The sequence below is a fragment of the Sprattus sprattus genome (assembly GCF_963457725.1).
Source record: "Sprattus sprattus genome assembly, chromosome: 1".
NCBI classification, from domain to species: Eukaryota; Metazoa; Chordata; class Actinopteri; order Clupeiformes; family Clupeidae; genus Sprattus; species Sprattus sprattus.
In genome coordinates this window covers 25,656,099-25,668,477 of record NC_137920.1, presented here as the reverse complement: position 1 = coordinate 25,668,477, position 12,379 = coordinate 25,656,099, and the positions used below count along the sequence as shown (strand labels likewise).

Below are 12,379 nucleotides of genomic sequence, written 5' to 3'. Positions count from 1 at the left end.
AAAAAAGTCTTTTTCTTTATATTTAGATTGCACCGCTAAAAAAAATCATGGTTTTGGTGATCAACCTTTCCTGCCTTTTGAAGTAAGACGTGCACGTGGAAGTTTAGCCTGGATGACATTAATCCACATGATTAAGGATCCGTCCGTCGGCAGACCGGTACAGCCTGTTTTCATTTAGCAAAATAATTTAGCGAGACAATTGATTAACTTAGCTTCAGTTCTACGCCGAACAGGGCCCTGTGCAGTGTTTTTTCCCCACATCTTCACCAAGTCCAGTCACTACATACCAAAAATAACATGGGGTGACCTGACCATGCGGTCCCTCACAACATGTCTGTGAACCATTCGACTACAATTTGTATCTTTTGATACAGTTTTCTTGTGCATTTCCCGCCACAAAACAGCTGAGAAAGTATAAATGTAAGTCCTAAATACTGTCTTTGACTCTTTACATTAATTGAAACATGGTGGACTTCATAGAAATAGAAGTGAGCTTTATTCTCCTCAAAAACACCATGGCATCTGTACTTCTAGGCTATTTAGGCTGTAGTCTTCATAACCTCTGGTGGGAGGCTATCTATCCATCCAGGTGCAGCCCTCGAAACATTCTTAGCCATGGGGCAAGGTGCCCCAGGCTATCTAGATAACCAACTAATGTTACTCCTCAAGGTGGGTTTTCCACTCACAAAATGTACTAACTTGGTGGAAACAGTGTTTCTTAGAACCCATGACAACACATTATATTATGGTTACAAGTAAACCAAAGAGTGGCTAAACAAAAGGGCTTCTCTTCCCCTCATTTTGCATTGATCAGAACAGTATTGCATGACCCTCGTAATGTTTCTGACCAACACTGCCATCTATTGGATGCTTATGTTAGAAGAGCGGCAGTTTATGGTTTCTTGAAAGCAAGTTGTGTTGCAAACCGTGAGAGACCTTTTTTTTAAATGTTTGAAAGCCGCCAAAAATCATATGATAAGATTACGCTCATGAGCACTCAGAGCAAAAGTAACAAATGCAAATCCTGTCGTTTTGCAAGTATGAAATTACTATTGATATTCGCTTTTTGCACTTCTACAGAATTTACAGTTGAAAACTCCAAAATCAAGTTATGAATAACAATTGCGACTAGTGTTTCTGTGTTACAGTTCGCCGTTTACAAGAGCAAAGCATACTCTGACTGTCTTTGTATTTAAGACAATTTAACCTTCCTAATATTGTATTGTGTACTAACACCTCTTATTTAACATGAACATGGACAAAAGCACACACACACAAATAGCGACAGGGAAAGAAGAATTTAATTGTAAAAAATAAAATTATGCTTTAAAACAATTGCTCATGAACATTTTAAAAAATTTCCCATTTTGAACATGAACTGTCCCCCCAACATCTGGCCTCTTTGAAAACTCGTCCAGCTTGAACCCAAGCATCAAGTTCGTAGTGGACTAATAATCTGGACCCCACAATGACGGCAACTCCGAGGCAAGTGCTGAGGGACACTCTGGAGAACCTCACGGGGGCTGAATTTAAGAAGTTTAAGCACGACCTTGGGGACCAGAAAAAAATCCCATCGGGAAAGCTGGAGAACGCCGACACGAACGACACTGTGGACTTGATGATGAAGGTGTACAGCACGGGAGCTGGGGACATCCTGCTGTCAATTTTGAAGAAGATGAACCACAACCAGTTGGCAAAGGACTTGGAGAGACATCTGGAAGATTGTAAGTGTGTAGCTCACAGTCTCTGATGAGGTGCATGTTTGTGTATGTTGGAGGAATTTTACCACTTTTTCTCTCATTCATTCCCCTTTTCGATCTCTTCCCTCTGTGTGACTGGGTCTATCTGTCTCTTTGTTCTCTCTGTATCTTTCTCTTACATTCTCTCACTCACTCTCTAGTGAACGCCCTAGCCTTGAGCAGAGGATCATCCATGCCACAACAAGGAGGGGGTAAGGACCCAATGTCGGCCATATTAGCTGAATACTCACACACACACACATACACACATACACACAAATGATACACAAACCTTGGTGTGTAGGTGAAACCGGGGTTGGTACTTTAGTTTAATTAAATCAGTCTCTATGTAATAATCATTACATTTAGTATTTAATATTTTATAATTAAATTACAAAAAAAATAGAAAGCTCTAGTTGTACCACTATGCTACAGTCTGAGTATGGTATCACAATACTATCATACTACAATATCACTACAAAGTCTATAACACTACATGGAACAACCAGAGAAGTGAAGGCAATTGGAGTACTTGGTTGGCGGAAAATGGCTTTCAGTGGAATATTGGAACAACAACAGACAAGACAATTGTTTAAGTCTAAATAAACAATTTATTAAAGGTAACAGACAGTAATTAATGCTAATATTAATCACATTAACAACTGAGTATAACAATGAAACCAGGCACCAAGTGGAGGTGGGATTTCAGAGGAGGGGGCATGAGAGCCTGCTCGTCTGTGTGTGTGTGTGTGTGTGTGTGCATGCGCAGGTATGCTCGGTTACGCGCTAGGTGGAGAGAGGGGGAGTGAGAGAGAAGCTATGTGCAAGCGCGCAGGTGATAAAGGCTGTGAGCGTGAAGTGAAGAGTGCGCAAGCCCTACATTTAGGAGACAAGGCTGTGGGTCCGAGACCTGAACTCGTTTGTTTCTTAGTTGGGGGCAGGGGCACCTCTCTCTGGGTAAAGAATGCCTGAACAAAGGGATTCTTGTCCTAAGGACTAAATCCAAGCTGCCTTAATTCAAAACAAAATATTCAACAACACTTAACTGGCGATGTGGACGTGTATATTTTCAAATGGTGATTGAGGGAGTTAGAGAGAGAGAGAAAAGGTGCATGCATGTTTCTAGCTATTTAGCGAAAGTAAAAACAAACGCAGGATATAGCACGGATACAGACCGTGCACTGTGAATTACAAAGTAAGCATTTAAATCATAAATGAAATAAAACAACAATACTTTCACACATATATTAACACACATATAAGACTAATCTCTGCCCAGATGTCAGCCTTACTGTGAAGAACGCTCTTGCTTAGCATTCAACTGTGTTCTCGGAATCCTCGTGAACAACGCGGTACGTAGGTTCACTGAATGTCCGTCTGTCCTTCTTTCTGCGCCTCGTCAGGCGAACTCGCGGAGGCCTTTGGTGGTCCGTTCGGTTTAGAAGGATGTATTTCTGTTCTGTTGACGTGAGGAACGAATAAGGGAAGCCGGTCGCCTTATCCTACTCAGAACACTGCTGGGCTGCAGTAATATACTACCGGTATAACTTGGTTGCAACTAGACGAGTCAAAGTATTTTCTTAACTTCGGCCAAAAGTTCAATACGATGTCGTGGGTTGTCCTTTGTTCTGCAGAGAGGGTATCTCTTAATTGAATGATGTTCACGGTTTGTGAACCCACGCCAGAGAGAAAGACTTTAGGGGTTATCATGTTTTAAGGGGCAAAATGCGTCACCCTTTTTATGACTTTGATGTGACCAATGCGATGTCACTGAAGTGTTGATAAGGATTGAAATGTGATGAGGGAGTTGTGGGTAATGGAGTCTATGGTGTCTCATTCACTTACAGGTGTATTTATGATATTTGATGATAAGTAGGTTAGACTTGGGGATTCATAAGTGCTGAACAGGACAAAGAAGAGAGTTTTTTTTAAGGTTTAAGTGCACAAGATGTTAGAGAAGAGTTGGGTGTTCATCTGCTTTGGGGGTGATGCTGCAGAGTGTCTAGGGCTGGGAAACTCATCCCGCCACAGTGGCACTACTGACAGCTCGAGGCTTTTGACTGACTGGTGTAGGGAGAGACCACCAGACTCTCTGCTCACTGGTAGTATGCATTGGTGAAGATGGACTGTAGACCTGGACAAGGGTGTTAAGATAGGAGGATGTTGTTGAAGAGGTGGCTACCGTCTAGTGGAGAATCAGAAGCCAGTGAAGAAGGATGAACAGAAGTGTGTCGTGTCCTTGTATGTTGGTTTACTTTCATTGTTTTTCCAATATGTATTGGTCATTATTCACTTGTATTAAACCTTGACTGAAACTGTTAGTTATATACGTTTCACATATGAAAGAATGCTAACCTTGGTAAATGTATTTGTGAGACTTGGAGATTGATACAGACATGTAAAGTTAAGTATAAGTATACATAAAGAAGAACAAAGTAGGTTTATGCATGCAACATGTTTTAACCAGTGATAAACAGTGATAGTTTATCCATGCATGTTTAGCATAGGGCTTAGAGAAATAAAAGAGGAAAAAAAGAAAATCCAACTACAAAAATAACCGCAGGAAAGGTGCAAGTAAAATGCTAAACAAAGTTAAAAAGTAAAAATCATATATTAAGATTAGGTTTCATATGTAATATAAACAACAAGTTATTTCCCTTTTCACTATATTACATCTGACTTCTGCTGTCTTCAGATGACAATGCAGCAGAGGAGGTTCAAAAGAAGAAAGCATCACTAAAACTGAAGGTTCAGAAACACCTGAAAACAACGATTTCTGATGTACATCAAGAGTCTATACGTTACAAAGTACAAGATATCTACACTGAGCTTCACATTGTAGAGGGCCGCACAGGTGGGGTCCACAATGATCATGAAGTGGCGAAAATTGACATGAGCCAGATTGGGACAAGACCAAGTTCTGCAGATAAGCAAGTCGAATTGGCAGAAGTGTTCAAAGACTCTGACAAAAAAGTTTTGACTTTGGGAATTGCTGGGGTGGGGAAAACTATTGCAGTGCAGAAGTTTGTCATGGACTGGGTTGAGGACAAAGCAAATCAAGATATAGACTTTGTTTTTGTTCTTCCATTTCGGGAGTTAAACTTGAAGAAAGAAAACTGCAACCTTCTTGATGTTCTTGAGCTATTCTACCCTTATCGGAAAGATTTGGAATACATCCTTGACTTGAGTGAATGCAAAATTCTTTTTGTCCTTGACGGTTTGGATGAAAGTAGACTCAAGCTGAACTTTGACAAATGTATTTGTACGCCGTTAGCAGAGTCATCAGTAGACGTGCTCATAGCAAGTCTCATTAAAGGTACTCTAGTGCCCTCTAGACTCCTATGGGTTACAACCAGACCAGCAGCGGCCAGTCAGATCCCAGAAAACGTCTTCAACTTGGTGACAGAGGTTCGAGGATTCAATGACCTCCAGAAAGATGAGTTCTTTCAGAAAAACATAGAGAATCCAGAGAAGGCTAAGAGACTCATTGACCAAATTAACAAGAATAAAAGCCTCCACATCTTGTGTCGCATACCAGTATTCTGCCGTATTCTAGTGAATGTGGTGGACGAAATACTGGAAGATAAGAACAAAAAAGAAACAGCCAAAACTTTGACAGAATTGTACACATTGTATAGTGTCTCTCAGATCAAAATAAAGAATGACAAATACTCAGAGGACAAGAAGATGACTGCAGAGGAAAAAGGACAGTTCCTTGTTAAACTTGGGAAAATGGCATTCAAACATCTGGAGAAAGGCAACCTGATCTTCCATGAAAGGGACCTGGCAGAGTGTGACATTGATGTAAATTGGGGAGCACTGCAGGCTGGACTTTGTACACAGATCTTCAACAGTACGAGTACCTCAACTGGAGAGAACATGCTCAGCTTTGTGCATCTCAGTGTACAGGAATTCTTGGCAGCACTTTTTGTTCTTCATGAAGGAGGTCATTTGGCAAATCCCTTTCCAAAGACCTGGAAAGAGAAAATCAGCTGGCTGTTTAAACACTCAAGGTTTGACCTTTACAAGATGGCAGTGGATAAGGCCCTGCAGAGCCGTAACGGACATTTGGATCTTTTTGTCCGTTTCCTTCTTGGCCTGGCTCCCATGTTGAAACCAAAAATCCATTCCCCCCTGAATGTGGTGCTGCCACAGTTAGCCATCAGAGAAGTGAGCATCAAGAAAACAGTTCAATACATCAAAAAGAAGATCAGGAATGATATCTCACCAGAACGGATGATCAACCTCTTCCACTGTTTGAATGAGTTAGGAGACAACTCACTGGTTGAGGAGATCAACAGGTAATTAATACAGCCATTTCATATTCAAAGGAATTGGTTAATTGCACAATTAGTAGAGCATGGTGTCAACAACACCAGAGTAAGAGGTTTGATTATGAAAAAGTACACAAGTGCTGTAAAAGTACTGCAACTGTTTGTGGTTCAGAAATGCATTGCAATCATCAAGTCTGTGCAATTATTTTTCTCCTGATAATGGAATAGTTCTCAAATAATGTTGTTAACTTGGTCAAAATGATTATCTAGGTATCCAAAACTATCATCAGAAATGATTTCATCCGTAGTAGTGAATAGGAAATTGATGTTTGTCGGTATTGATGCTATTTACTGCTGTTTCTTGTCATTTGTATTTCTCTATTCTCCTGGACTTTGTTTTAAAAGTAGAGATGTACATTTGCTTTTTAAATGATAGGCTAATAATAACAGGCGTTATTATGAATATGTTTAAAATGTTACAAAGGTACATCAACTCAGCTTATGAGGAGAATAACCTGACTCCAGCCCAGTGTTCAGCTTTGGCTTATCTGCTGCTGATGTCGGCTAAAGACATGGATGAGTTTGATCTGAAGAAATACCTGAGATCAGAGGAAGGGCTCCGCAGATTGCTTCCTGTAGTGAAAATCTCTAGGAGAGTTTGGTGAGTACAGTTTTGGGTGGGTTCCTGGAGTAGAGCCTTGTTAACAACAACTTGTGACCATTTTGGAAATGTATTCTGACAGACTGGCAGAGAAAGATGCTGATAAACACGGATTGTTTAACCGTGTATAAACATGAATAATCGTTATAATTGTGTATGTAACTGAGATACCTCAACAACATGATGTTCAATCTTCATTTCTAAACAGGCTAAATCAGTGTCAATGCTGAATAGTATAAAATGAGCACTTATATATTATAACATACAAACATAATATTTTTTAAACAGGCTAAATCAGTGTCACCTCTCCAAAGCAAGCTGTGAAATGATGGCATCAGTGCTGCAAGGGACACCTTCCCATCTGAGAGAACTGGACATGAGTGGGAATTACCTGCAGGATGAAGGAATGGAGCTGCTCTGTGTGGGACTAAGAGATCCACAATGCAATTTGGAGACACTGAGGTCAGTTAAGAGGCATATACGTAAGAAAGACTCAAAAGGTGAAATTCAATAACAATTCCTACGAAATTGCTACTTGGTGTGTCTGTTTCCATTGATATGAAACATGAGAATGAGCAAAATAGACAGAGATACAGAGAACACTTCTTCTGCCACGGAATGGCAGGACGACACAGTTTGTAGGGAGGTGGAAGTTTATTGGCAGTGGAGGTCTGGGATACGGAGCACATAAGGTCCTGAAGCATAATCCAGGATTGTAGCGGGTGTGATGCTAGAATCGACAGAGAGTGAAGGGAGTGAGGAAATTATATGGGTGAAATACAGGTGCTTGGGATGAGTAATCAACTGCTGTGGAAAGGTGAGTTCCAGAAGTGTGGGATCAGTACTGATTGTGAACACAGATGACGTGCAGCTGGGAATGTGATCGTGAGGGTGTGATTGAGCTGTAGCGGAGGTGTATGAGTCCAAAAGTGAAGAAAGGGGGAGCGGCCGGAGCTTGGCTTAGCACAGTTGTGACAACATCTGTTGTCATTATGTACAGATGTGTCCTGCTGTATTTATCTGTATGAGAGTGTGTGCAGTTAATAAAGGGAAGGGATCATCATTTCATTTCTACAACATGTCATACAGACATGTCATTGTAGAAAAAGTTTCCATTTCAGATTTCTCCTGCGCACAGGAGCTCAAATAGGCCCAAAAGGGAGGAGAAAGACGTTATGTAAACAATTAAATATATAAATGTATGAACCGAAGTGCTGAATAGTGTCAAATGTGTACATCAACTGTATTTTTTTTAACAGGCTATATGGGTGTGACCTCTCAAAAGCAAGCTGTAAAATGGTTGCATCTACACTACAATGGACATCTTCCCATCTCAGAGAACTGGACATAGGTGAAAATGACCTGCAGGATGAAGGAATGGAGCTGCTCTGTGTGGGACTAAGAGATCCACAATGCAAGCTGGAGACAGTGAGGTCAGTTATGAGGCATATAAGAAAGGCTTATTCTGCAACAACAACAATTCCTCAGAAATGTTGGGTGTGAGTGAGTGTGAGTGTGTGTGTGTGTGTGTGTGTGTGTGTGTGTGTGTGTGTGTGTGTGTGTGTGTGTGTGTGTGTGTGTGTGTGTGTGAGAAGGTGAATTTCTCCCCTTCTCACCGTGACTCAGAGGAGTTAGGCCCGAATATGGGGAGGACTCCCCCATGACAATGGATGGGTCCGGGCTCCCCATGACAGTGGTTGGACCCAGGAGACCTAAATGGAACACTTTAGTCCATCTTGCTGCCCTATTGAAAGGGTGCCTCACTCCATGAGGAGAAGAGGAGAGACAGGCATGAGAGGCCATGAGAGGTTTATGAGCAAATAAAAAAAACACTTACCTGCTGTGAGGTGAAGTGTGTATCTAGATTTGTGGATACAGTTTATGTTCTTAGTTTATTTGCCTAGTTTTTTGGGCTGAGTTTTTGTGGCTATTTTCTGAGGCTAGTTTGGCACCTCGCTTGTGAGTGTGCCAAGCAGGTGGCTAGTGTGCCTAGTTGCTGGAGTACTTTGGGTACTGTCTGTATTTTGATTTATGTTTATTTATTTTGTGGGCACATGTTTTGGGGTCGAAACTAGAGAGTCTCCGTTTAAATAAACATGTATATTTTGATAAGAGCCACCTTCTCCTGCACTGTGTTTTTCCCCATTTCACCACCAAGTCGCCCACATCTCAAAAACGCCTCGGTCCCTCACAGCATGTGTCTGTTTGTTTTTATTTATATGAAACACAGAGAACAAGCAAAAGAGACGGAGGTACAGAGAACACTGCATCTGCTGTCCTTCTGATGTTCCCTGCTGTATTCATCTGTAGGAGAGTGTGTGCAGTTTTTAAAGGGAAAGGATCAAAATAACTTATAGATCCAAAATGCAGGCTGGAAACAGTTTGGTCAGTTATAAAAGATTATCTAAAACAATACCTTTTATGAATGTAAAGTCTGACTCTGTTGTCTCTTGTTTCAGTCTGAGGCATTGTCTCATCACACAAAAGGGCTGTTCTTTCTTGGCCTCTGCCCTCAAATCAAACCCCTCCTACCTGAAACTGCTGGATTTGAGCTACAATCACCCAGGAGACTCCGGTGTCAGAGAGCTCACAGACAGACTGAATGATCCCAGCTGTAAACTAGAGACTTTCAGGTGAGTGCTGGGTGTTTATTTGTGTGTAAATAACATTTTGATTTTAGGTAACATATTCTGGATAGATGGGCTATTCTCTCCATGTATCTGTGGGCTTTCTTCCACATCCTAAAATGGTCACAGTGGTGATTCTTGGTGTTTGTGACACAGGCTGTTGCTGAGGGCACCAAGGCTCAAAGGGATTCAGAGGGAGATTTCTCATGGTGGGGATGGGAATAGTCTCTTCTCTAAGAGCACTTACTGAGGCTATATCCACACTAATACATTTACCTTTCGGAATGATCTCCGTCCAGACGAGCATTTTATCTCTTTACCAGAATAATCTCCATCGGTATTAAGATGTCTGAAAATGCATATCACATTACCATTTAGGTACACATGCGCTCTTTGTAGGGCTGATAACGCTGCTGGACACGGGCATTGTTGCAGATTGCTTGAATAATAGCTCGCCTCCTGCACATGAAGGCAGTCGTGGCATAAGCAGAATTAAACTGCACAACAGCTGCTTGAAAATACGACAAGGTCAGCTAGGCATGTAATTTGTTATCCACGTTGCATTTGCCACTGGTAGTCAAGGCTGATGCTGCTGTTTTCCTCTGGAAAAAGGTCACATGATATAAGCGTGTCAAATTTAGGGAAGGATGTGTTGTGACTAAGACCCAATCAGGAAGCGATTGTTGGTGTCTGCATCATCGTTTCCAAAGGTGTTGTGACCCAGTGTTTGAGTGTGACCTCAAGTTTATCTCGGACAGACTATAATTTTATTCAATATGCAAATCAGGCTCACTCATGTCCTGGCAGACAAGAGAGAGGCACATAATCACTTCCAGACTGCAGCAGACGATTGAGAACCTTTAGAAGTTTATAAGGATACTGGGTGGCATACTGAATTTCCTGAGGAAGTACAGCAGCTCCTGGTCTTTTTTTGAACAGCTGGTCTGAACTTTATGATCATGTAAGGTCCTAACTGTGAACTCCTAGGAATTTAATGGTGCCAACCTCCACCAGTGCAGACCCGTCTATGTGAAGTAATTGATGATGTTGGTGCTGATGTCCTTGTTCCCTCTCCTTACATCCACAATCATCTCTTTAGTTTTGCTGACATTGAGGATAAGGTTGTTTTTATGGCACCATGTCACTCAGCTTGACACCTCACTCCTGTACGCTGTCTCATCACCACCAGTGACCAAGCCTATGACAGTGGTGTTATCAGCAAACCTGATGATGGAGTTGCTCTCATAGGACGCAGTGCAGTCATGTGTGAAGAGTGTGTAGAGCAGGGGGCTCAGCACACAACCTTGAGGGCCACCGTGTTCATGATTAGTGTCTTTGAGGAGAGAGGCCAATGCTGACAGATTGTGGTCTGCTAGTGTGGAAGTCCATGATCCAGCTGCAGAGGGAGGGGATAAGGCCATGAGGAGAAAATATGAAATATATTACTGTTTTTGTATTGCATGCTTAGTTTTTTCCCTGTTGATCTACAAAACTTATATAGTTTTGATTGATTAAAATCAGTTCACATGCTAAACTCACAGTTTTGTGCCTCAACTGTATTTTCTTTTCCCCTTCTTTTTTGAGGTATGACCATGAAGGAGAGTTAAGGATTAAACCAGGACCGAGAAAATGTGAGTGATTTTATAAATGTTTCCCTGAAAACAAAACATACACATGATTTGTATATGAACACATGGAAACCTTGAGGCGTGTGTGTGTATGAAAAAAGAGAAAGAGGTTGTGTAAGTTTATAGGTTTAGTAGTGCATGTGATTATGTGTGTTTGATCAGGCTGTTGTCTCTTTGTTTTCACTTGGTCATTTTCTCATGCCATTTGACTTGATAATTCTAAAACATAAACATGAATGTGAATAAGCCGACTCCCAGCTCATACAGCTGATGCTGAGCAACTGCAGTGTCTGGCCCTGAAAGTTGCTGCCAGCTTACTGCCATAAGATTATCATGACATGTGCCATCATTACAATGAAAGCTGAACAAAATGTATATCTGAAACTGACTGAATCAAGTCTGGCAGTGTTTGGTCTGTGATGCCTACCTTAAGGAAAACACAACTGAGTTTTTGTGTTGTGTCCTTTTTTACTTGCCTGCTAGTGTGTGTGTGTGACAGATTTTTTTATTTTTTGTGGTTGAATGAAGACATTTCACATACCGTTGGCTTCCTGATGAAACCTGCTATGTGCATTTATACCTTTTTTCAGGAAAGCCAAAAAACTGATTTAATAGAGAGTCAATGGAGGCAATCTAAGGCAATGGAGAAATTTGACTTGTGCCATCAATATTGTATTTCATTTAGAGTTGTGCGCTAGATTTAATCAACAAATGCAACTTTTATCAAAATTATGCATTTTGGGACAGAGTTAGGGGAGATAGCAGGTTTTTATTCTGTATATATACATATATTTTGTAGATATAGCATGTTTTAAAGGGCTTGTAAAATGCACAATCTCATCATAACTTCAGTATGACCAGTGGTTAAATTGGGCCGGGGCTGTCCGGGGCGGAGCCCCGGCACATAAGCGGCCGGGTCTGGAGTTCTCCTGCGCAGCAGCTCCAGCCGATTTTGGCAGTCTGCCTAGTCAATTCACGAGCAATGTTGTAATAATGGTAGGGATAGGCTGGCCTAGACATCTGGAGCAAGTTTGAGAAGTAGGCATATCGTGCACGAAACTTGCGCAGCAGCTCCTCCTCCCAGATCAGACAACACAACGTCAATCGGTCATCATCAGACATATCGTAGTAGACAGGTGAATGGCGAGGTAAGAGAAACAAAATTAAAGGTGCACGGTATTTTGAAAGAGGTCGATCATCACCAATAGGCTAATATCATTAGATATGGGCTTGCATTTTCATTAAGCAGGAAAAATTAACCTTAGACATGCAGGGATAGGCTGCTACTGGTGTGTCAACTCGCAAGCGCTAGTTAAAAAGAACAATGCTGCTAATTCTAAATGATTTAGCAAGTAGTCTATGCGATCTCCGAATCACATTTCTCATTCCTAGCTGGATGAATTTCAAACTTATTTGTATCTATGAATCAGCTCTTAATGTGACCTCATCA

The 12,379-nt window shown here is 41.3% G+C and overlaps 1 protein-coding gene across 1 annotated transcript in view; it reads left to right on the top strand.

Annotated features, from left to right (window-relative positions):
* Nucleotides 1–1,468: 1,468 nt before the first annotated feature.
* LOC308368781 (NLR family CARD domain-containing protein 3-like) overlaps nt 1,469–12,379 on the top strand; it is a gene marked incomplete at both ends in the record, with an annotated part of 16,089 nt that continues 5,178 nt past the window's right edge. The window contains 7 exons of the mRNA XM_080843041.1: nt 1,469–1,724; nt 4,435–6,040; nt 6,498–6,674; nt 6,963–7,054; nt 8,026–8,107; nt 9,134–9,307; nt 10,886–10,932. Coding sequence (XP_080699167.1) covers nt 1,469–1,724; nt 4,435–6,040; nt 6,498–6,674; nt 6,963–7,054; nt 8,026–8,107; nt 9,134–9,307; nt 10,886–10,932 — 2,434 coding nt within the window. The remainder of the gene's footprint in view (nt 1,725–4,434; nt 6,041–6,497; nt 6,675–6,962; nt 7,055–8,025; nt 8,108–9,133; nt 9,308–10,885; nt 10,933–12,379) is intronic.